The 27202-nt window shown below is 36.2% G+C and overlaps 1 protein-coding gene across 50 annotated transcripts in view; it reads left to right on the forward strand.

Annotated features, from left to right (window-relative positions):
- LOC126981009 (ankyrin-3-like) overlaps positions 1–27202 on the forward strand; it is a 224740-nt gene that overhangs the window by 127573 nt on the left and 69965 nt on the right. For 40 of the 50 annotated variants that reach the window (XM_050831610.1, XM_050831612.1, XM_050831611.1 and 37 more), the window contains 8 exons: positions 106–312; positions 2991–3059; positions 5615–5839; positions 6804–6964; positions 8454–8554; positions 10209–10319; positions 21452–21656; positions 24963–24989. In XM_050831610.1, coding sequence (XP_050687567.1) covers positions 106–312; positions 2991–3059; positions 5615–5839; positions 6804–6964; positions 8454–8554; positions 10209–10319; positions 21452–21656; positions 24963–24989 — 1106 coding nt within the window. Of the gene's footprint in view, positions 1–105; positions 313–1800; positions 1906–1933; positions 2457–2990; positions 3060–5047; positions 5066–5614; positions 5840–6803; positions 6965–8453; positions 8555–10208; positions 10320–21451; positions 21657–24962; positions 24990–27202 lie in introns of those variants that run through there. The other 10 variants (XM_050831565.1, XM_050831573.1, XM_050831569.1 and 7 more) reach the window with 9 other exon arrangements.

Genomic DNA, 27202 nt, shown 5'->3' on the forward strand with positions numbered 1-27202 from the left:
CTAGTAAGTATTTACTGATTTATTATATATATGTTACTCTTCATGAAAACAGTTCAACTTATAAATGATTTGGGACAAAGCATACTGATGCTGTTGACTTGGTAGGCCTGAGTCCCTGAACACCACCCTCAACACAACCATAGACTCGGCCATGATCGAGGCACAGATTGAGCCACAGATCATCCAGACCAAGTTGGGTTCTCAAGGTCAACAAATGTCAGAACAGCAAATGCTGCTTCAGAACAGCACAGACATGGCCCATGGTGGCTCTGGGTCAGAGAAGGCAACAGAGATTCTCAATGGGTGGGAAGGGTATGTTCTAGTCACTGTGTGTGTGTCTCCAGGAAATGTACTAAATATTTCCTACTTTTTTTACAAGGTGTCCTCAGGAATTTGATCTGCCAGTTGAGGTTCTGCTTCAGACTTAAAAAAATAACTAGAAAATTAACAGATAATGAATAATTGTGTCCATACTACAGCTGATCAGTAGGAGACATGCCTAACTATACCAATATGTTAAGATGATTGAAAAGAGATCGATGAAATTAAGTAAAAGTCCTTGCTCATGAATTTACCTCAGCACCACCACCTTCACTGTCATCATAATGCCCTACTTCAAGAAAGTATACAAGATATCAGAATTGACATTGACAGACATTCAAGAAACTTATATAAAGAATAATGTTTGTTAGATTGCTTTGATTGTTTAAATTAAAAAGTCCAATTATATGAGTAATGCTTGTCAATAAATACTAAGGACGTTATATTCCTAGTGTTCCAAGCAAAAAATTGAACTTCATAGGTAAATGCAAGTACCTGAGCATTTCAACTTGTTTAAATCACCTCAGATTTTGAATGTTCAGTTGAAAGGACATTCAAAGCTTATTTATGTTAGTTGAAAGAAAAAGGAACAATGTTCCTGGAGACATCATACAGAAGGAGTGTGGAGTGTGTGGTTTGAAGCCCTTTCCCCTTCCCCGTGCCTCCCATTGCCTCCCCAACTACTCACCCCATTCAGCCCACTCATAGGTTTGTGTTTGTCTCGCCATGATACAATGCATTTTTGGGGACATCTGTTATTTTATTCATTAATAACTTAAATTATATGGTGTATGCTTTCTTCCAAAATCTTATTTGGTATTCTTTTCCATCATTTTCAAACATCGTATCATGAAATTGAAAAAAAAAAAATTTAAACTTTAATATCTTATGTAACCATTGTTCCAGTCGAGGCATTAATTATATTACCCATAAATTTGCATTACTAATAATTAAAATACCTTTAAAAATGCTTTCATGGAAAGTTGTGGCACTGACACATGATAGATGCAGCAGCCATCTAAAAACAAGCTAAATGTAGCACTAACCGTGTTGTGGATGTGTTGTTTTCCTGTGTCAACTCTCTTTAAATCACCTCCATAATATATATGTTAACACTATATAGGGTCGTATTATAAGACATTTCGTCATCCAAAAACACATATTTGACAAGGCTTTTGTTGGAGTTGTGGGCATATCCAGGAGTAGTTTTATGACCCTGGTGGTAGTGTGACCCTTCTTCTGTACCACGAACCTGAAGAAACACTCATTAGAACCCAACTGACCCCCTCTTTGATCTTTAGAAATAGCTGTTGTGAGCAGCGAAAGTGTCTTATAATACTGACCTAAGCCCACCATATGTGCTGGAATGCTGCAGGTGTTGATGATAGAATGTGCACTGCCTTAAACCTTTGATTTGCAGAATTACACATGTAAAAAGCCACTTTGTCAACTGTAATTATTTTCTGTTGGTTGGCCCAGCTACAGGAGTTTTCAGAGCTTGGGAAGTGCCAATCGCTCCTCAGTGTACTCATTTCTCTCCAACGACTCAGAAACTACAGTGAATGATTGGCCATTATTTAGAAGGTAAAACAGACACTGGAGTAACTAAACAAACTAATGTCCTGTTGCTTCAGTCTGTGGGGCTCCTGTGCTGTCGGGATACACATGGAGTTATTGATGGAGGAAAGGGGAAAAATAAAAAAATAAAAAATAAAAACAATCCAAGAACCATCGATTAACTAGCTTGGCAACTTTTTTTATCATATTTTTTTTTACCCATGCGTGCTATCAGCTTTGCTTTGGAGGGTTGCTTTCCTGCCGAGATCACTGCTGTTTCTGGCAGTGTTCCAACAACTACTACTGTGATTTCTTTTTTTACTGGCAGTTAATATAAATATTGTCCATGATTTCCATCAAATTTGGTGTAAAATAGTGCAGTTAATGTGGGGAAAGGTGGCCACTTGTGAAGCCAGGCACTGAGATCACCAATGAAAAAGCCTCTGCCAAGAGCTAAAAATAGAGTCTGTGGGACACTCTGAGAAAGTTCACGGCTGGCTCAGTGTTGGCTGGGTATTGTGACGGACTTCACCCCTCCCTTGCCTCTCCTTCTCCAGCAAAATGGCAGTCAAGCAGCGGTAGATACCTTAGGCTAGGGTTGCACTCTTTATCAGCATTGATCTGTACAGCATTTGTTGTGTTAAAAAATGGCTGAGGTCCTGAAAATAGATCAAATGTGTGGCTGTGAGCCTCCTGATATCCATACACCCCCCCTGCTGTCCCACCCTTCCTGTAATAGCTGTAGTGGTTTGTTTGATGCTGAATAATGTATTTTCTTTTGGTTGTGAAAGTTTTGCTTATTTGGAATATTTTTTGCTTATTTTGGGATTTTTTTGGTTTATTAGACATATGAGTATTTTTCATTTAGTAATATTACTATTAATAACTGAGCTTGGTGATAATAATGATTCAGCTTGATTTGTGTGTGTTTTGTTTGCAACTAAAGAGCAAAATATTAATGTGGTGGGCTGCTGTTTGGTTAAGTCACATAAAAGCATATTGGCACTTTGTAGTCTTGTTGGATTTTTGTTTTAAGCCCGAGTGCTGTGGTTTATCTTGCCCCTCTGCTGTTTTAACTCTGAGGCTACTTGCCCTGGCTTTGGGGGTTGCAGAGTGAGCCTGAACAGCCTGGCGTCTTGTCTGTCATCTGGGACCAACGCCTCGGGCATGTGGCGCGACAGGTTGGCACGCTCACGTCATGCATCCTCGTACACACTTTAAACATTAATCTTTGAACATTCCAGTATTTTTTTTCTTTATCTTTTTCTTTGCTTGCATTTAGCCTGCTCATTTGAAGAACATATTAATGATCACCTGGCAATGGCACACTAATCGTCTAATCATAGAGAACTGCTTCATACGTAGACAGTCCTGCAGCAGATTCTGATAAGGGCTGGTGATATGGATGTTTAGAATCTTGAAGCCTGTCTATCTATGCGTATCTACCCTTCTGCTGTCCCTGCCAATAATACATGTGACAAGACTCTGGCAGCAGTCCAAGAGTCAAGCAAGACTAGGGGGCCCTGTTACATGAACTGAGTTAAATGTTCCCTCAGACTGGTTAAAGGCAGAGGACTATAATTACACATGCAGCTGCATACCTGGAGCAGTTGTAAGCTTAATACTGGCTTAGAGGAGCATTAGTTGTTCATGTTATTTTATGATTGTGGTGGGAGTTCAATAGATTTTGTTTACCGGACAAAGTTTCACTAGTATTTAAAAAAAACTACCTGGTGATGTCCTCATTTCTTCACTTCAGTAATGGGAAAGAGGAAGCTTACTCTGCCTTTGTCTAGTTTTCATCTTCAGGTTCTTGGGTTTTAGGTCTGATATGCAGGTGTGGGTAGTGGTGTGATGATTCAGTTTGTAAATTTCTTGATTCAAAAGGATAAAAGAGCAAGAGCAATAAGAAATATAACTAGTTTAAAGAATTTAACTGTGCATGTTTAACTTATAGCATGATTTTATTTTTAATTATACAGAGTGAGTTTTGATCAGGAAAAGAAAAAAAAAATATATCCCACATTTCTTCCATTGCATTTATTTTTTAATCGTTGCAGAATCGTTTTTTCTCATTAGTTGAAGGGTTGCTTTTCACATGGTCACTATTTTCAAACTGATGTTTTCTGGCTTTCCTGTTTTAGATATTTTTGAACCTTTTATGCAAACTGAAAATATCCTACTGGTTTGTAAACATTTGAAAATTGAAACCTATATTTGATCAAAAGGCTAAGTGTCCAGAAGTGTATTCCTTCTTTTTTATAACTCATTGTGTGTAGAATGGCTTGTATCTCAGTGCTTTTGTTGGAGGAGAGAAACTTTTAATATTTACTCCAGAAAGTGAATTTGGTAAAGATCAAAAATGGGTGTAAACTTTGAAGGCATTTTGAAATTATGATACAGTTTAGCAGGACCTCACTCTGTACCCAAATAAATAGTCGAGGTAGCACGTGGTATGCGAATGTTATAACTGTAGACTGAAACAGTTTATTAACAGAGGATTATGATGATGTGCCTGTCCACACACCTTCTCCATCCCATCCCTGGTGTGTTGTGTGTACAGAAAATTTACTTGCTGATGATTGGTGATGAGTGATTTGTGACAAAGATTTTGGTAATTGTGTGGGTTAATGTAATGTTGATTACCATTGTTGACAAATTAGAAACTACCTGATTACTGAGTTACACACACCCAACCAACCACCTAGTTATCACCCACTCACCTTGTTATACACACCTTTGTCCATGCATTCACCTGTCCATGGCCATACCAAACCAACACCTTGTGCACACACACACACACACACACACATGCACACATACACATATGAACACAACACACATACCAATCAAGCCATACCAAACCAAGACCCTGTGCACACACACACATGTTGTTCAATCCAGACACAAACGAGTTTAAAGTGAAGTTTGACCAATTGAGACTCAGAGATGGGACCACACGAGTATAGCTTGCTTCCTGTATATTACAACTAGGTAAATACACACACACACACACACACACACACTTGTTACAGTTTCATGTGTGTTGTCATACCCCAGCATTGTATTGTTACTAATCATCATGTGTTGAAATTGTTTGTCTGAGGCTTGTGTTGAGCTCATGACTAATGATGCACTTCTAACTTTTCTCGCATGCTTCATGTAACAGCAAACTCTCATGGAGGACGTGAGTATCTATTCTCCTGCCTCTGTGTAGACACCCCATGTACAGTATTTTGGTGGATCTTTTTCTCATTTTTTCTATCATAGTACTTTGGTTCATTTTTGTTTTGGTAGTTTCTAAGTAGATTTTGATTGCATCTTTTTCTTGATTTAATAGAATGTCTACCCTACAAAAAGGCACTCTAGTGGCTTTGGATTTCTTAGTAACATTTTAACTGCTGCTCATGTGAATGCTCCTTTATATAAGTGGCCATAATTATTTACTTTCAAAGCATTAGTGGTAGAGAACTTTAATATGCTGACCTTAAATAATGTAATATATATTACCATAATTATTTTGTTTGAGTTCAGTTACAGTAAATTTGCTCTTAATTATCTGTTGCTTTGAATAATTGTTTCATTATTGAATAGTATTTTTTATTTTGAAGTGCCTAAGTAAGTTTTCTGTAGCCACTATAATTTTGACATACATCTGTACAAAATGATAAATGAAGTATCTGACATAACAAGCTGCCTCTTCCCGGGGAGTGCTGTCATGCTGGTCTCATCACAGGTTCTTAGTGAGCTTCATGGTGGACGCCCGCGGCGGGGCCATGCGAGGGTGTCGACACTCTGGTGTGCGAGTCATCATTCCACCTCGCAAGGCTGCCATGCCCATGAGGGTTACCTGCCGCTACCTGAAGAAGGATAAGCTGGTTCATGCCCCACCGCTCATGGAAGGGGAGGCACTGGGATCCTGCATCCTGGAGATGGGGCCAGCAGGGGCCAAATTCTTAGGGTGAGTCTGGCATTCACAGTTGGGATTCTGTGCAGTGTCTGAATGAGCAGTCTTATTATTCTCTTCATTCATAACACTCAGATCTATTGCTTTAGAAACAAGTTATTATGGAGTGTTATATTTTTTACTTATCCAAAATAAGGTGATTCCATTCCTGTTAACTACAATCGGAAATGAGGTGGTTTTGATGGAAGCTTCAGAGTTTCTCTGGTATTTTGATTTACTAAAGTTGGGGTTCATTACTATCTCCATTTCTTTAAATTATAAATTTCTCCCCATATCTTAAGGGGTCACCATGTGCATTTTGTGGGAAGATCATAATTACGTACCTCCTCAAGCCACATGTGCAGTTTCTGTGTTTACTTCGGTCCCCCACTGTGTCACACCTGTGCTTTGTTTTAGTTGGACAACCAAGACAAGGGAAGTTGTGATTGGCTGCCTTCACATTCACTTGCTCTCTCTCTCTCGACCTCCTTTCCCGCATAGTGGTTGTCCGTAGTGTTGTCAAGACTTTTTCTAGTGTGGAGGCTATTGTAAGGGATATAAAGGCTCATAAAAAATTTGTGCATCAAGGTCAGTTCAAAGCTGTCTGTTTCAGTCAAGACAATCAAACCCTATTTTCTATCATATATGAAGGTCTCAAGTCAAATAGCCTGCCTTTTAAATATTCTGCTAAAAGACAAATGACAAAATGCAGCAGAGGTGATATACATAAATAGTTAGACGTGTAGTGGAGAGGCCAGTTTCTAGGATATGTGTGAGACTGACTGACTGAAGCCACTGTCCAATCAAGACTCATAGGCCCAGTGAACTTAATTAAGCTACCTTAGTTATACATATAATTCCTTTAACTTAGGCTTAGGTTGAACACAGAATAACCATTAAGTTGTACCCTTTTACTCCTTTGTTCATCAGTTAATGTACACAGCTGTTTGATTCACGCCTCCTCACTGTTTCCTTCCAGCCCTGTGATCATTGAGGTGCCGCACTTTGCCTCTCTGCGTGGGAAGGAGCGAGAGATTGTCATCCTCCGCTCCGACAATGGAGAGACATGGCGCGAGCATACACTCGAGGCCACAGAGGAGGCTGTGCAGGAGGTCCTCAATGAGAGCTTTGATGGAGAGGGTAAGCACCTGCTGTTATTACTGAATACTTCTGAAGGCTGTTATACCTGTCATGTCCTTGGTTAGTGCAATCTTTCCTCGTCATCCCCATGGGATTAGTTCTAGGACCCTCCATGGATACTATTATCTGCAGATTTTCAAGTTCCTTACATAAAAGACATAGTAATTACATGTAACCTGCACACATCCTTTCACATGACATTACTGCTACGGGCTCACTAGCAACATTATGTAGAAGGATCGTTGCCACACCTTCTGAACATCATAGCCCAGCCTAGCCCATGGGTACAGTGCAGTTCTCAGCTTGCAGCAAATTTGATTTTGCCATTTGGAACTCTGGATTTTTTCCTAGTCTGCAGTTGACTGAATCCATGGATGAGGAACCCATTAATATGGAGGGGTGACTGTATCATACTCTGCATTTAATTCTGGTTATAATTTATATGTGTATTTCACATTCTGTTCAAATGTATCATTATCATAATTTAAAGCAGTGTTTCCTGGAGAGGTGTCAGAGAAGCCTTGGCCATTGTGATAAGTCTTCTGAAGTAGTAATAGCAAAGGGAGGTCCAGCCACCAACTTGAACCTATATTGTTGATGCAGTGCCCCTCTCAGTAGGTTTTTGTAGTGAACTCAAATAGCCATTTTGTATGAACAGAAATTATTAATGCTAACTGTCTCTACTGATTTTGTTAAACCTACACATTAATTACCATTGGCATAGTTAGGCCTGGGGTTTGGGGTGTATAATTCCAAGTTTTCTATGAATAGCCCTAGATCTAAAATAGTTTTTTTTTTTTTTTTTTTTTTTTTCACCAAGTATGAATCCCCCCAGCCAGGACCAACACAAATTTTTTGTTCTTGTTAGTACTAGAACTGATAGATCTTGTACATAACTCATTCTGTTTGATCTGGTCCATTTCACAATTTTATCATGTATTCATGGCCACTCACTGCTCTGGGGAAAATCTAAACAGGGCTAAGCCTCCAGTGTTTCAAGATCCCTACTCACACTCTTGTTGGCTGACTAGCTGGCATTGGTAACTGTCATACTGGGGTTCATGCCCTGTCTATATTATTCCATATTCTTCTACCACCCTTTCAATGCTAAGTTTTTAATTATAATAACAAATTAAAGCTTCCAAGAAAAATTGTTTTAAGTTGTATGACATTGATTCGATCCCTTAATCACAGAAGGGTCAACAGCATCATGCTGTCTATTTATGCACCATGATGGATGCAAGTACCCAGTATTGGCCAGCAAAAATCTTTTACTGGAGTTTATTTGTTGCTGTGTAGTGAAGTCAGTGAAGCTATGTATGAGAATGGTAAACTTCATTCTTACCCACCTTGACCCCAGAGGAGAGCATAATCATGATGAAAATCATGATGACATTACATGTAACTATCCTTGGTGATGTTTTTTAGCGTGCTGTATGTTTAGTGAACACTCATTCTAAGTTAGATATTTTGAAATTTCTCTTTGCAGAGTTGAAGCAGCTAGAAGACCTGAATACCAACCGCATCACTAGGATTTTGACAACTGACTTCCCTCAATACTTTGCCATCGTGACTCGCATCAGACAAGAGGTTAGTCAACCACTTTTTTATTCTTGCAGATCTAACTGATCTAAATTATGAATCAAAAACATTGCCAGTTAAAATTAATGTAAACAGAATGTCTGCTTGGAAAATGGTATGCATGTGATTCTTCATGGACAATTTATTTTATACACAAGGAGAAACAAGGTTGAGAGGGGATGATGAACCATCAAGACCTGACCCAATTTTCACAAAAAATGTGAAGTTGGATGAAGGAGTCAGTCATGAGTGCCACTTAGGAAAGAGCGACCATGAACTATTGGAGATGAAAACTTTGGAAGGATGTGAATATCAAGGAAAAACTACACTAAGGCAGATTACATTGTTACAAGTTATGTTATAATGATAACAAGAATATTGCTTGGCTAAAATGATTATGAATAAGAAATGGACATGAGACTAATGAGGAGGAGAGTAAGAGCAGTTATATAACCTTGTCATGGAAGTGATAAAGTGAGCATTTGATTAATATGAAGATTAATGGCAAATTCATTAGAAAGATTACCCAAGCACTTTGGAGACAACTCATGATTTGTGTGGCAGGTTGAATGATCCAGGTAGAATAAAAGGTTGATTAATAGATGAAGGATTGACGGATCATTGCACTAATGACACACATCACTAGTAATTATTTGCTTGCTCTCAAATGCATTTTGTGTACATAGACTGAAGATAAACTTTCCATATTTATTTATTATATTATAAACTTTAATTGAAATTTTGGTTGATGGAAGGAAGATTGAATTTCTGGAGTGTTCGTAATCAGGGCATTTTCTAAATGTTCTTTATGGTTGATTCACCCAAGTTATAGAACTGCTCAATTGCTCCCACTTTCATTCACCTCTTTTTGTGGATTATATCAAGTTTTTTTTTTACTATTTCTGCATCTATGAAGTCATAGGAAACAAAATTTCAAAAAGATTTTATTAATTTTGTAAAATCAAGCAAATGAGTAAAAAGCAGAGCACAGAGACACTGTGGTGGATTGTAAACATGACTGCTGCGTCTGGTGTGAAAATCCATCACACAGCCAACGCCTCTGCCCGAGAGGCACCACAACACTGCAGCAAATGCAGCACTCACCTTAGAGGTGCAGATTGTAGCCACATGGGAATCTTTGGTAGGAAAAAGTTTACTGCATAAATATGATTTCATTGACAAATGGAAAGGTAAAAATTTAAAGGCACATCAAGCAAGGAGCATTCATAAGTTTAAGGATGAATTGGAAAAATTTGATGTGGAGACAGGACAATATGAGCATAGGACAATATGAGCATGAGTAAAATCCTGTAAACTATAGTTTGGTGGACTTGCTGCATGTTTGCAGTCCAGTATAAAGTGCAAGATCTGGCAAAAGATCTGAAGAAAGATCATGACTGAAAAATTAGATAACAACAAAGTCTGTTTTGTTGTACATAAAAAACAGTCATTGTGTTCTAGAAATATAAAGCAATTATCAAAGCAGAGAATAATAGAGATTGCTGAAGACTCATCACTTAGGCTACTCTTCATAGATTTTTTTTCTTCATGAAAAAAAAAGAACCCGTAGTAATTTTTTGCATTTACAAATGACAAAATTCATGCAGAAAAGAGTTTTAGTAATATTTGTTTTTAATTTGCATTGTTTCCTTTGTGCACGTAGGTTCATGCAATTGGCCCAGAGGGAGGAATGGTGTCATCCACGGTGGTGCCGCAGGTGCAGGCTGTGTTCCCTCAAGGAGCTCTCACCAAGAAGATCAAAGTTGGACTCCAGGTAAACCTCTTCAAGCCACGCAAAAACCACACAGGACCAATGAAAAAAATTAGTGTCAACAACATTCCTAAGAAGAAACGTTTCAGTCTCATTTGGTGAAGTACAGCATTATGATGTTTGGGGCAAAGGAAAAGCACTAGGATGAATTAGTATTAATAAGATTTTTGCAGTAGTCTGGGTATTTCAAACTGTTTTACTGATGCTTAAGATTCAAATACCACACTACAATGTTGAATCGTGAACAATATACAGTTGGTAAGTGTTTTTAAGCATATTTATATGAATAATAATTTTGCCGATGATCTCATATATTAAAATACAAATGAATATATTAATATTTATTTATTTATTTATTTATATAAATATATATAAAAATGCTCAATTTCTAATTCTCAATCTTTATTTTTTTTTTTCTCAACTCACCCATCCTTTGCAAAGAATAGGGATGAAAACTGTACTAATACTGGAACAAAGATTCAAAAGTTATTGCTGGCAAAGCTCATTATTTAATATATTTGGCTTATCATGCAGCATAAAAATACGTTTTGAAAATATGGCAACACGATGCCACATACTAATAAGAGAAAAGGCTACTGTAAAAGACATGCCAGAGAAAACATCCTTAGGAGCTGAAAAACTAATTATGATCCATTCATTAACACTTTATCCATCTGAGGAGTTGAAAAAGCTTGCATAAAATAGGTACTTTGCCTCATAGTCCCTCCAGCAATGTTTCCTGCTGATGGATATTGCTAGGAACACTTGCAGTACCGATATAAAAGAGCAGTATTGATGTTTGTGACATTACGTTCGTCACATAAGAGTATAAGAAAGGCCTTGTATTTTGAGTTCATGAAACTAAAGATATGAGAATGAGTGGATTATTTGCTTGGGTATTTGCAACTTGGATAAAGGGAAAAATGACTGTGTGTAGTCAGTAATTTGAATACTATATATTTTATCAGTATATTTCAGCTGAAGTTTTTCTCATCTCTTTATGTAGACCGCTATAAATGCGGGAGTCAAGCTGCAGTGTTTTTATATTCTGAGCTATATTTTTGCTATTATCCACAGAATATTTATTTTTGTCCTCATTTTCATGAATTCTAGTCAATTTAATTCTAATCAATTCTAGTCAATCGAATATCAGAAATATTATACTTTTTTGTTGCTTACAATTTCATACATCTGAAATATCTAGTCATTTAACCAGTATTGCTGCACTCATTATTTGTAAGTTTTTTTTTAATTTTTTTTTTTAGCTGTCATAATTTTTTATTTGCATGAACAATTGGCTTTTGCTAGTCTTCCTTCATATTCTATCTACTTATGCATGGCTTTATTACTCACATTTCTGTGTCCACTATTTATAGCTTTATCAGCAGTCTATGAGCTTTACAGTTTATTTTTTCCAATATGTGTCAGATTTGTTCATTACAATTTCTTGCTTTAGATATCAGTGTTCTGTGTGGCTGATAGATGAATACCTGACTGAAAGGGGAACTTTGGGAATGACAGCAGCAAATAGCTGCTAAAGCCTCCGTATAGACTTTCAATAGGAAATCACCCACATCGTACAAGCTTTAGGCTAGACCCATGGTGTATGCATTAAGCAGGCCAGTCACGCAGCTTGCCCTCCTATAGAGACCTTATCTAAGTCCATTATTGGGAAACGTTTTGTATTACTTCACATACAAGACATTGAATGTTGAATATTCAAATAAATCTTTGATTGATTAGATATTTTCATGTTGACAAATTAACATCAGCAAGGTTATAAAGCTCCAAGCTTTGGAAGTGAAATTAACAAATGCAAGGAATTATTTGGAGATTTTTCAGGTTCTCAAAATGGGCACTTAGATTCAAAACCTGCCCTTATAAATTGCAATAAAACAAATTACAGAAAACATATTGAAGTACATTTTAATCAAATTGGTTGGTGATGTATTTCTTAGCACACCATTGGTTGCCAGTTTTCTGATCTTGGCAGTTGGCATTAAGCTGCCGGCAGGTACACAGGGACTCTGTAGTAGTGACACATTCCTACCCTTTGGTCTTTCTTGTCAATAGAAAGACTGTTAAGGCTCACATTTCATGCACTAAGCTGATGACAATATGCCATTATACCATACATAACAAATGTTCAGCAAAATTCTGAATTGGTGCATTGTACATTCATGTACTGTAAATTTGAATTAGCACAAAATCATGCCAGTGCATGACTTGTATTTTCTAGCAGATAAAAGACCCTAGCATACACACTGCAGTATAATTACCAGTAACTGCAGTATTTAGTGCCCTCGTAAGTCACACCTCGTAGTTCCAGATGTAGACTCCTACATGTGAAATGACAGTGACTCTTGGCCTTTGATTACAATCAGTATTATCTTTCTGATGAGACTGAAATTGCCGTAAAGTTGACTACTGCAATGAATATGCTTAGGTCAAAACCTCTGAAAATCACATGTTGAATGCCTTTCCTGAGATTTGATATTTTTATATGTAATTTTAACATCTATGGCATATTCTGTAGACTTTTCGTATTAACGTCCATAAATTTTCGAGACGAAGAGTACAGTTTAAAAGAGGAAAATTGGCCCTGCAAGTCAAATTCACATCAGTAACTCTGAGATCAGCATTGTCTACAGCACATGATAATAGTATGTTAGAAATTTCTATAGATGAGCTTTCAGGTACCTTGCCAAAGTCTTTTAATTCCATTCCATTTCCATTTTCAAAACTTATTATATATTGTATTTTGTATACTTGAGGAGATTTTCATGTTCCTTGTTTCTTAAAAATATTTGTATTCCTATTTACAAGGACTCCCTTTAGAAATCTTCCCCTTTGATCTAACTTTGTGTCTTTTGAAATTATGTTACTTGAACAGTTAATTTAATTTCAATGCTAGAAGTTTATTAGTAATTGTAAGAATGTCTCAGAGTATCTCATCAGTATAAAACTTGATGGTTCATGATTAAGTATTTTAGCTTTGTTGTGTCTGTTCAGATAACTTGGTTGGCTATGTATGACTTAAGATTTAATCTTTTTGAAAAGTAAGGCTGTTGATGTCATTGTGAGCACCCAAAAGGGGTTTTAAAATGCATATGGTGCATTTCATGATTCAAAAAGCTTTACACAATCGATAGTGATACTTATTTAGCTTTGTACTAACATAACACAGTCTTAGGATTAATGAAACTCCTGTCATGACATTAGTGATGAATTTGTTCAAGCGTAGTCCCTTTCATTCCATATCAAAACTGGCAGCAGCAGTGTTGGAGAGGATTAGGAGCTAACTGATCAGGTGACACACACACACACACACATTATTTATTTCCATGCTCACCCACATAAACATTCATTACTTTTTCTTTCAGTAAAGCATTCACTCAGTCAACTTATCAGTCCATCAGTCATTCGGTCAGTCTCCATATACATAATGGAAGCTTCAGAGGCACATGAGTTAGACTAAACGGGAAGAACTTTATCAATTTGCAGTTGACACTTTTCCATATCATGTTAGGTTTAGTGTGTGGATGATAGTTTGCCTGGGTATTCCAGTCAAGGTGGAGCATGTGTTTTATTCAGTATGGCACAACTTATCAAGGTTGTTATAATTTCTAAACACTCACAATGTTAGACTAACAGACATTTAGAAACATTCCTTCTTAGAAATGGGTGAAGAGCTCTGTTTCTTGTTTATCACTTAGTATAATCTTGTGTCACATGTGCTGCAGTACCACGGCTGCTACTTACATGTTCAAATCAACAGAGAGCAGTGCATTATTTAATCAATTTAATTTATGTTCACCTTGTAACATCATGTTGAGTACATGTATTTTCACATTTAATTATGCAAGAATTTATTGCCGGGCATATAATTGTTTTCATGAATTGATATATGATTTACAGTGATAAAAATATTTGCCATTGAAGTTAGTAATAATATTAAGTAGAGACAGGTAAGAGAAGTATAGCAGACTGCCACAGACTCACCAGCTCTCTAGCCAGAATTGTATTAGGGGTTAGGGAAATCTGTCTTGGGGATACTGTACTTATATATATATATATATATATATATATATATATATATATATATATATATATATATATATATATATATATATATATATATATATATATATATATATATATATATATATATATATATATATATATATATATATATATATATATATATATATATATATATATATATATATATATATATATATATATATATATATATATATATATATATATATATATATATATATATATATATATATATATATATATATATATATATATATATATATATATATATATATATATATATATATATATATATATATATATATATATATATATATATATATATATATATATATATATATATATATATATATATATATATATATATATATATATATATATATATGCGAGGATCTAGTCTGAGTTTGCATGTGAACGGTTCATGGTTATTTTTAAGAGAATAGTAATATTTCCAGTATTATTCCTTTCATGTCCTGAGGACTCTAGCTATTTAATATGGTACAATAAGGACTGTACAGTTCATTCAAAATCTACCAGTTTCTTGTTGGAATGGAGGTTTACTAATAACTATGGTTTCCTATTGGCTTAGCTTGATACTAACTGCAGCACAAACTAACCATGTTAGCTAGTTTGTACCACAGTCTTGGAAAAAATGCCCAATAAACTTAGTTTAACGCAAGTGGCATGAAGTTTGTTTTCACCATCTAGCCTAACAGTGTGAGTAATATGCAGTTAGCAAGGTTCGATAAAACAGCACTGGATCAGTTATTTATCACAATAGTCATTAACAAAGTAGATTTATAAATTTACTGTAGCATAGTAAACTTCATACACTTAACCTTGTAGAAATATTCAGTCACCACAGTTTTACTGACTTTATTGGGCTTTTGTACTATATATCCTTCTTTTGATCCTTTGTGCCATGTGTGTGCTTCTGTGTATGTGTGTCGGCTGCCTTGTTTGTCCATGCTGTGTCGAGCCTCGCTCATGCTGCCGGGTTACATGCATTCCACCACACTTGATCATTTTGAAGTAGATGCCTAAGAAATGGCCTCATGTATTGTCTAATCTCATAGTTTAAGAAAACCTTAATAAGAAGTCATCTCACATCAACTGCAGGAAAGCAAGATTTTTGTAAAATAGGGTGGAGTGAGATGTATGGCTGCAACAACACCTGAGTTGGAAAACTAAAGTTGGAATCACATCTGATGGTCAACACACATGCATGAAATAACCTCTTACTTCTCCTGAGGAAAGTCCTGAACACTTCAAAATATTACAAAAAAACATATCACAAAGTCAGATATCTCAAAACCAAGTCACAAATTCAAATATCACAAAACCATGTCATAAATTCACAAGTGCAAATTGTTTTCACAGTTAGTTTTTCTTGTAATAATTTCAATGTTTTAAATTGGAAGATATGAAGAACGCTGAAAATGATTGTGTCAACATGATCAGTGTGTTGGGAATGTTTAGTGAGACACCTGACCTACACTCCTGCTTTTGCTTCACTTTATCCTTACACTCACATGAGGAGTATTAGACAAAAAGAAAAAAAAAAATCCATGAGTTATTAAAACTTTGAGTGTCTTGCTAAAGAAGTTAAACAAAAATTGAGGAGGAAGTAATCCTCTATATAATGTTTTTAAAATGTAGTGTTTTTTGCTTCAACAAGGAGTTTGAGAAGGCATTTGATAAGGAGGGTTTATGTAAAGATGAATAAACATGTATCTTATGTAGGTGGTAAGCTATTGAGTGATGTGAACATTTTTAGGAACAGCATGGCATGTGTGCCTCTAGTTATGCTATTGGCTCCTCGTAGAGAATTATGTTAGGCAAGATTTTAACAGTAATTGCTGTTTTAAGAGTTACATATTCAGGGTAAGGTAGGGGAAGTGAAGGCCAGAATGTTGAAGAGAAGTGTGGGCAGCATTGAAGGAGGGAATTAAAGGGAGACCACCAACGAAATGGATCAATAAATGGGACAAGTATTGAAGAGAGAGAGTTGGTAGGCGAGGGATTGAATGTGCTGAGGGGGAGTGACGGAATCAGGGAAAGTTAGCGATGCTTTTGCTGTGGCCACCCTCTTGTGGGGAGAGAACAAGGGGTCAGAGATATAGATAGATGGATAGATTGAAGAGAAGTGTAGAGTCTGGAAGGATATGGTGTATATAAAAATTATATTCAGATGAAGCAGCCCTCCTGGCTTATTCTCAGTTGGCTTGCATATGCTGTGTAGTAAATATTTTAGTTTTGTGAGTTTGGAAATATAAAAATCACTTTAAGAAAGTCCATGCTAGTAATAAGATAAAAACTGATAATTCAAGATGGAGGAATTTCACAATTTAGCTGCAATAATGATAGACAGACATTGCAGTGACATCTAAGGAACAGAGTAGGACAAGGCAGGACATTGGTTTGGTCTCTGAAAACTTGTAGAAATAAAAGGTAGTATGGTGTGGAGGTAGTAAGGGGTTTATAAGAAGTGATTTTAGTGTCAACCATGTTTTATGGACGGAATGCTGGTGTGGCAGACAGAGTAAGGAGACGGGGAAGAAAGGAACATGCAGAGGGACATATGTGGAGTATGTAGGATAGACAGGATGAGAAATGAGAAGGTGCAAGGGAGGTGCAGGATAGTGATCATGAGTATGTTAAGATGTATTACCCATAACAGGTGAAGAAAAATGAAAAGAATCTAGATCAGGGATGTTGATACAAAGATTTACATAGTTGTTAGGACCATACAGACCCCATGGTTCAGACTTGGTGATCTGTCCTCAAACCCAAGTGAAATGACATCATGGCCATAAGGTGTTGCCTATCTGCCTTAGCAAATATTGATGTGTAAGAAGCGGCAATGGCATTTGTCTTTACATTAACCAATTGCTTTGCACTGAACCACAGAAGGTAGGTGCTTGTTCCATTCTCATACAACAACGCTGATAAAAAAAGAATTTGGTACGGCTTGAATTAAATTGATAAGCTAAGTTAGCATCATTATTTCTTATTTGCAAAGTGTCACTGATCATAAATGTCATGGATTCATAAATATTCATAAAGCCATTAAGTATTTAAATCCATTTGAACTGTTTCTATTAGAGGCGGCACTTCTCAAAAGGGAACATGCAAAGACATCCTTCCTCATAGGGTTTGTTGCACAAGAAGAACATCTTCATTGCCCTTCATTGATCACTCAATTTAGCCATGGCCTTTGCATGGTGGGAGGACCAAAACTGTGCTGCATACTCAGAGTGAGGTCTAGTGGTGGTATGAAATTTATATCCTTGAGTGAGAAGTTCTTGGTAATGAAACTCAGCGTTTTGTTCACTTTATTCACTGTCGTGATACATTTTTGAGAGGATATCGGGTTTGATGGAATTTTGACATCAAGATCCCTAACACACTGCCTGCTTTTAATCCTTACACATCATATCTCATAATCAAACTCTATTTTTTTCCCATTTGAAGAATCTTACACTTACTGATGTTAAAGGGCATATCCCATTATCAGACCATACTGAAATAGTAAGCAGGCTTTGCTTTTCTTGGTTTGAACGTACCGAGTTATCAGTCTTTGTTGTCATCAAGTTTAGTAATGAAATTATAGTCCACTACTGTTGTCATAGATGTGCAAGAATAGCCCAAGAATAAAGCCCTTAAAGATAACTACTGGCTGGTGCCCACTCTGAAGCAGCTCCATTAATGACGACCCTTTGTTGTTTGTTGCATCATGAATCACATTGATGTATTGGTCCAAGAACTAAGGCCTGAGGGACACCACTAGTGTCTGATGCCCACTCTGAAGCAACTCCAATAATGAGGACACTTTGTTGTCTCTTGCTTAACTCTCTTGCAATATATTTATGTGCTTTACGATCAGTACCTGGTTGTTTGAGTTTGTATAGCAATTTTTTGTGTGGAACTTTTATCAAATGCCTTTTGAGAATCCATATCAACAATGTTCAGTGATTTAGTTATATTGTTAACTGATAAAAGGTCTTTATGGAAGGTCCGTAGGTTTGACAAGCAAGATCTCTTGTTTTGGTCTGTGTCTTGAAACCCTAGAGAATTTATTTATATATAACATAATTTTGTTGAATTAATTTTTGAGTTTCTTGCTGATGTTAGAGTCTCTAATCATATGATAGTTTTCTGCCTTCTTGCTCAAAGATTGATGTAGCATTAGCCATCTTCCATTCAGTAGGCTTTTCCATTCTGCAAGGAGACATCATATAAGGATGTGAGAGGAACGAGTAACTTTCTTATTGTTTCTTTAAGTTGTTTAGGATATACGTTATCTTGTCTTGAACTTTGATTTGATTTTAGCTATCAGAGTGCATTAAAAACTTCATCAGCCATTATTTCAAAGTTGGGCAAGTTATGAATGGAAGTTAATATGATAATGGAGTATGTTTGCAATGTGTTGTTCTTCAGTGGCTAAACTACCTGCTTCAACAGTTAAATGGTCGACTCCACTTCTGATCACCTTTAAGTTGTTTATGCATTTGAAGAAAGACTTTGGATTAGTCTTATGGTGGCAGCAATATTTTCCTCATAGCTACGCTTTGCCTGACTTAGTCTTTTTTAGTTGTTGTTGCCTGGGTTCTTGTTGAAGTCTCTTATTTATGGGTGCATTTTACACTTTCCTTTTCCTGTATTTAAATGTTTGATATCACTGTTCAAACACACATCCCAGAAGGAGTTCCAGGGAGTAAATATCAAATTAGATAAGATGAAGAAGTTATTAACAAGGTTGGGAAGAAGTCAGTCATCTAAATGAGTGCCTTATTTTGCCATAGGCTGCCGGAACTAAGGAAACCAGTCTTTGCTTTGTGGTGCAGATATCTACAACTGAAGTCACTTTCTTTCCATTGCTTTCACAGACTTACTGTATTTTGCCATCACTGCTTTGCTTACACAAGTCTTTTGGACAAATGCACACCTCATACATGTTTACACAAATATACTTCATCAATGTAAAATATAGAAATGTACTCAGCTGTTCTTCTCCAGGAGCACTGCAGGTTATGCCTATCATTTCAGAAAGTATTTAATGATACTCTTATGGTTATTTTTATATAGTATCAGGCCCTTACTATCACTGTTAATCCACTTTGCTACATCAGGATCTGTTTTAATTGCATCCCATAACATCCTCTGTCTTCCCTCTTTGACACTCAACCCATGCCAGTAATATTGTAGTAACTTATAGCTGGGTAAGCACTGTAGTTCATGGCTATAATTAGGTTAGTAGTACACTCATATTGCTGTCAGGGGCTGATGAGTGGTCTGTGTTGTGGTTCTTTTCTGATGGAACTTCTTTCTTCATTTACCGGACTATTATTTCATAACCATGTCATGGATGTAACTCAGGAAGGGGGAAATTAACTTTGCCATGGACAGGACTTAAACTGCAACCATCAAGATGGGGAGTCCATTTGGCCACAAGGTACCCCGTGGCCAAGGAGGCCTAGGTGGCTTTTATGCATTGGGTGGTCACGATACAGCTTTTTCCTCATGTAAATTATATTTTATTTCTAAATTTGCTTAATTACTCATTTGACCCCTCCATGAGTGCTTGGGTGTCCTTTTCTCTTATTGTGCTTGGTGTCTCATCATCTCAGTAAACGGGATCCCACCACTGGCACACTGTAATGAGATCTATTTAAATACACATTATTTTAGTGTCTTGAAACACATGAGAAATTGACATAGTCTAGAAAAAGAAAAGCTTTGCTGAACCTGGGAACTGAACTGTGACTAGAGAGATGGGAAGCCAGCCCTGTAACCATTTGGTTAAAGAAGTACCTCATGGACAAGTGTGCCTTTCAGCATTGGGCAGATCAGTACAACCTATGTACTCTGTTTCTTCCTTTCTTCTTTATCAGGTGGATATTTAATGAGTCAAAGAACATTATTACAGGAGATATGATCCATAAGTCAGATTCATACCTGTCCATACCCTTTTATTTATTGATTGAAGAATACCATCTTCATCATTATCATCAACAGGGACCATTATTTCTTGCCGTGGTAAAGAGACTTTGTTGCCTAGGTCCTGTGATGGACTGCTTGCCATCACTGATAGAAATTAGTACCTTGTACCCATTAAGATCTGAGGCTAACAGCAGGATGTAAGTTTGGAAAGGGACTGTCAATATTCATGCATTCTACCTTTCAAAGACCTTTCCCTCTAGGCTCTGTCATTAACCCTCTTTCGTCTTTCCATTCCATGCATAGGTATATTAGCTCACACATGTAGCAATTCTCTTTGAGGTCATTGGAGTCTCTTTCCAGTACCTTTCCACTCTTTCTGTGTTTATCTATCGCAGAATTTCCATTTTCCACACCTCATGCTTCTTTTCATTTCTGACACTGACAGTCATATATATTTGTAGATATTTCTGAGCTTGTTAACTCTTCTGCTCTCAGCTTTTGCCCCTGCTGCCACTACTATTCCACTGTTTCATTTCCAAGTAATCGCTTGTAAAACTAGAGGAGGTAGTTTTTTTATCTACAAAATTAGGAGTGTTTGATCTTTTTCAAGATTAGAAACATAAGTGGGGTTAGATATAATACTGATGAAATATTATGATTTTCATGTTAGTGTTATGGGCACCACCCACTAACATTGTCCCACATACAGTTTACAGACATTCAGTGATGTGCCATATAAGATATTATGGCCTCTAGTTTTGTAGTGTGTTAGAATCATAATTCAACTGAAATTAAATACATGAACTGGCTCATGATATGTCACTTACTTCTGAAATGTAAGGCAAACAGATAAGACTGGGTTAAGAAATAATGTGTTTTAATGTGTCCAGGTGTACCATAACCTGTTTGACACTTTGAGTGGGAGAAAGAAGTTTTAAAAGGGAGACATTTAGTACCCAGCCTAAAACATGATAATGGCAGTCTCAGTAGATCAGTGATGGTTGTAACAGTCTATTCTCCACAGGTTTAGTTACATATTTGGTGTCATTGATGACTTAATCAATCAGTTTGGTACAGTTTCATCTGGTTGCTAGGTATCAGTAGTAGCTGTATCAATAATTTTGTTACAGGCTCAGCCAATACCAACTGACCTGGTGGCTAAACTCTTGGGTAACCGAGTTGCTGTTTCCCCCATTGTGACGGTGGAGCCGCGCCGCCGCAAGTTCCACAAGCCCATCACCCTCACCATCCCTGTGCCCCAAGCCTCCAGCAAGGGCATGATCAACCAGTACTCTGGTGAAGCTCCCACCCTCCGCCTTCTCTGCTCCATCACAGGTGAGTAGCACTTTCACCTCTGTCCACTATATAAACCTGTAGTTGTTAATTATAGATATTACAGGGGTCAGTGAATCTGGAAATTGAATACCTTAAGTATTTGGGAATGCCTACCTCTTCTCTTTTAGTGTTCTGTGGTACTTTTTCATTCTTCAGAATTTCTCTCCATTCTATTAAATGTAGATCATGTGATATTTATTTATGCCTTAGTGGTACTAAATTTAGTTATATTTCAACAGGTATGGTGCTTACTGTTGTGCCATGCTCCTTTAAGGCATTAATAAACATCATAACTTGTAAAAAATTGTATGTCAGTAAACTTGAAAATAGATTCCTCTTCTGTTTGAAAATGTTTTCCCCGCTGTAAAGATGAAACAATAAGAAGTTTAGGTCAGGGACATGCATCCTCCCGGGGCATGTCTGCACACCAAGAGTACAGTTCTGGGAAGATCATATCAGTTGTCAGACTGTCCTGCTGCTGCTGCTGCTGCTGCTGCTGCTGCTGCTGCTGCCGCTGCTGCTGCTCTCCCCCACTCAATAGATATTCAGTTTTTCACTAAGTTGGATTTTATTATTTTGTTTATATTTTCATGATAATAAATAATCAACCAAGTGAACTGAAGGAATATTTTCAAAACATATTCAAATTTGCTCAATACTTTTCCTCTGGCAGGAGTATATACCTATGAATAAAATAAGTAAATATACAAAAACAAATAATAGCAAGGTATACATTTTGGACTATCATGAAGTATAGTTCGTGATTTATAAAAGCATTGAAAATAGTGCCAGAAATCCTTCCCTCAATCACAAAAAATAAGATGCATATCGTCTGGTATCAGAATGTCGCAACACCAAAATCACTTAAGGATGTTTTGTGATTAACATTTTCAATAAGAAAATCGGATAAAATCCACCTGCCTCCGAATAAACTTTGCCCAGAAGTCTTCATAAACATTTGTCTGCCAGCTTTACTAAGGAGAAAATCTAAGAAGAGTTAGTGAGGGCCCCAAGAAGAGCATTTCACTACATGTGGCTTCAGTGCAAAATTCATGAAGTCTGTGTTCTGTACAACATCTGTAGTTATCTAACCTTGTCTCTATTAGTAATTTTGTATTTTATATTTTGAGAAGCTGTCCAGCTTCCCAGTGCTAGTATGTTGTTTAAACTTATCTGTTTCCCAATTCTCCCTCTTGTAGGTGGTTGTGTGTCACACATTGTAGGTTAGTTTCATTTCATAAACTTCCAATTCTTTATTTCTTTTGGTTCTCCAGTGTGTTACTGGAGTGTATCAAATACTATCTGTCAAGTTATGCTTTTTTATGTTTATAGATCTCTATTTCCTCGGAAGATACACCTAATTGAAAACAGCTGTAGTAATGTAAAGATTTCAATCTGGTTGATGTACATTTGTTGTTACATACAATTTTCTTTGTGCCACTGGAAGAATTCTTTTATTTAGTAACTATTGTAGAGTTTTTATGCTTTCTCACTGACTCTTGCATTTTATTTCTTACACTAATTAAAATTTCTTTGGAAAATATTGTTCCTGACAGTCAGCATGGGAACAAAGTTAGACAAAAAAAATATGTACGTATTTGAATATTGGAGTAACATATCAAGTACAACTTTTTTTGCACAATTTCACTGGCAACACAAAATGAACTTTGAATAAGTATTAAAAATTATATCTGACTTGTGTCATACTCAAGTGGTGACTCGTAAGGTAAGGGCAGGCCAGTCACCATATGAGTTTAAGCTCCAGGGACTCTTGAGACAAGATCCTGTTTCATTTTCTTCTTCCTCATTCTGTAAGGTCAATTAGTTCAAGTGAAACTGAAATATAAAACCTGTGGTGAAGCCCAAAAATATTCATAGTCTTCAAGCTGTGAAAACTAAAGCAGCTCCTTGTGTGTAACAGCTACAACAAACTCATAAACTTGGTACACTGTTCTCTGAGGAAAGGGACTTTGTGTGTGTGTGTGTGTGTGTGTGTGTGTGTGTGTGTGTGTGTGTGTGTGTGGTGAGGGGTGTGTATGGTCTGCCTGAGAGGCTCCCACTACCTCAGTGACAACACAGAAAGACCAACTCTGCTCTCCCACTGTTTGTTCTGCTTGGACGCTTCAACTTGTCAGTTTTGTTGAGGCACTTTTATTGTTTTTGTCTCTGTACTGCAGTGTTTTCCCCTTCATTCTTTCTGACTTGTGCAACATGATGTGCAAGACTGACCGTGACAAAGCTGACACTGGCTGAAAACAGCTGGTTGGGGGTGGCCAGCTCTTCCCCCACCCCTTCTAGGGCTGGCAAGGCTTGATGTCAACAATCCTCTCAGGGAAACATACATCAGCAAGTAGATAATAGTATAGTATACTTTTCTTTGAACATTTGATACTGCCAGAAGCCTATAAAAATCCACAAGACTAATTTAAAGACTGTGTAGCTTGAAATAATCAATGTCCTACTTTTTGGTCTAGTGAAAGATAAGGCATTGCCTTAAAACTTGAATTTTGATGCTAGATAAAAGGGTTAGTGTATTATTCCGCACTCATTCATAAAATGCTGCATAGTTCTGAGATGCATATCCTGCAGTTATGCAAACTTTCATACATAATAAAACTGGGATGTCCCCAGCAATATATGTTGCAATGGGCACACACTCTTATGACACACTGGTTGAGCCAGAAAGTCATTAGACTCTGCTGAAGAAGTTGGTAATATTATCTTGGTTGTGCATCTCCTAACATAACTGTATTTTGTGAATTGGGTTTGACTTATATGTACAGATGTATCATTGGGGTTTGAACTCATGCTGTAGTTGGTTGAACTCCCAATTTTTTTTCTAGGAGTTCATGGATACCAGAAGCAGTGTAGTACTAACTAGCAGTTTATTATAATAGATTAGTGCTTGTGGAAGTATGAGCCATTATCCTTCTCAGTCTATGTAGAAAGAAACTAATAGAGGATCCACATTTTCTGCATCTCTTGATATGACTCAGTGTTCACAAACTTCATGTTGTTAAGTTAAAATCATTATACCTGAGCCCGTTGAATGATGGAAAAAATCACATTATATGGTAAAAGTAAACATAAATTATTCAGTTTTAGGCTTTCCCCTCTGACATCTAAAAACATATGTGTAATTACATTCTAATTTCATTATATACCTGATATTCCCCTGCCTGTTAATCAGTAACTTAAAATATTTTACTAAACATTAATTGGACCCATAACCCCAAACCTGTCTCACATACTAACCAAGAAACACTTCTACTCTTGTTATGCTGCACATGTGGGCCTCTGCTGTAGGGGTGTTTCGGAAAAGATCTTTGAAAGGTAAAAATTCAACTCCAAAAGAAAAGGAATGGGCATCTGGGTGGAATCTTTTCAGTTGTCTTTTAATGCTGATACTGTTTTGTTTTTTCTGCCATAACGCCCCTAACTGTGGTCTCTGTAACCCTCTTGAGTCCTGTAAATATGGTCATTTTCATAACATTACTGCTATATTCCACTAAGCAAGAACCATTACGTTAATAGCATTTCAACTGCCCATGTAAAATTAAAACAATTTTGAAAATTTCCATACATTTACAGATTGCACTCAAGTTTCATGTTGTGCTTTGCAGTTTTGAGAACTAAGAAAGAGTGGAATGCCCCCTTTAACTTGCTACTCTACCACTATTTTACAGTAATATACTTCTTTTCTTTCTGCCACATCCATTACAATGTAAATGCTGTTCATCTTGCTGAGAGCTATCCAAACAGTCTCCAGTACCTACCTCATTAGTGTAAATTTCTTTAGATATATCCTACTGTGTGATCCTGTTAAGATGTGGGATAATGAAAGGCTATGAATTTTTTCCAAAACAAGTAATAACAAATGCCCAACAGGCTCTGGTCTTTTCTGAAGCAGTGAATGTTTTACTAAGTTGGATGTTGCCTCTCTCCTTTTTACTACCCGGACTTAATTTTGCTTGTGGCTATTTTGTTTTGCTTATTTTTAACACAAGCTAAAATACCTTTAAGATTGAGGGGAAAGGGTGCACATGAATGTGTTTTGTTTTAAGTAGCAAAAGTCAATAATCATCACCTGACCTTTGTAGTTTTGATATGATTGATTCATAACTGTTGCATTACTTTGGGGTTTATGGGTAACAAAAAGGTTAATTCATACTTAATATACCTGTAAACATTTAAAAATTTACTGGTTCCTTAGAATTTTTTGAAAGAGATTAGTTGCACTTGCTTTTTGCAATAAGATTCATATTAAAAGATGTCAAATACAGTCAATGAAAAAGTCATGCCAAAATATAATTCTGAGGTCTAGTGATGAGGCTGGCTGCCAAATGATAGCCAAAGTTTTGAAAGGCAGACCAAGGGTGAGATGTGATATACTGCTGCCTGCCATGTAGTGCATGGTGTGTTTATAGTCAAATCCCAGATGCACCTTAAGTATCTAGAGCCTCATTCCTTTATTTTGTACACAGGACAGTCCATTTTTAGTTGTTCCTGCACTAAAAAATGACACTCAGGATTGTTACTGCACCAGTCAGTTTTGGGCTCAGAATCACTCATGTGGATATTACTGTGTTATTTCGCCTTAAGAATCTGTAAAGTCCTCATACATTGAATCTTTATGAAGCAACATGTCATATATTTGGTTAAGAGTGACTTGATGCCCATTTCAATTTGATTGGCTCGAGGCCAGTAGTTTATATATATATATATATATATATATATATATATATATATATATATATATATATATATATATATATATATATATATATATATATATATATATATATATATATATATATATATATATATATATATATATATATATATATATATATATATATATATATATATATATATATATATATATATATATATATATATATATATATATATATATATATATATATATATATATATATATATATATATATATATATATATATATATATATATATATATATATATATATATATATATATATATATATATATATATATATATATTCGTACATGCACACAACATATGCTTTAAAGCAGAACTGACTATTCTTAGCTGAACCTGCAGCTTTTTGAATAGCCTGAACTAGGTGACTGTATAGTAAAGAACCTTCATACAAGTGATGATGACAATCATCAACAGAAAGTTGAGTCTCTCTGTGTTGGTCATTTATGATTAGTTAAGCAATGGGAATACTTCCTCAAGATATCAGGGCTTCATATCAGGATATCAAACAATATTACAGTTGCACTTCATCAGTTTTGCTTAGCAGCAGGAGCTGTATTGACCCTAAGTATCCGGCAGTTGAGTACATTCAGTTATGAAACTAATGAGGTGTAACAACGATTTCCACCTTCTGTTTTATGGGAATACCTGGTATATGTATGGGAATGTCATATATTTTGTGAGAAGGCATATACAATATACATTTTGAAAAGCTACTTCACACTCAAACCTTGTTTAATTGAAATATGCAGTAAGGTCTCTGCTTTATTTTTCCACACATTCAGTGTTTCATAATTATAATATTT

Source organism: Eriocheir sinensis, chromosome 46 (assembly GCF_024679095.1).
Source record: "Eriocheir sinensis breed Jianghai 21 chromosome 46, ASM2467909v1, whole genome shotgun sequence".
NCBI classification, from domain to species: Eukaryota; Metazoa; Arthropoda; class Malacostraca; order Decapoda; family Varunidae; genus Eriocheir; species Eriocheir sinensis.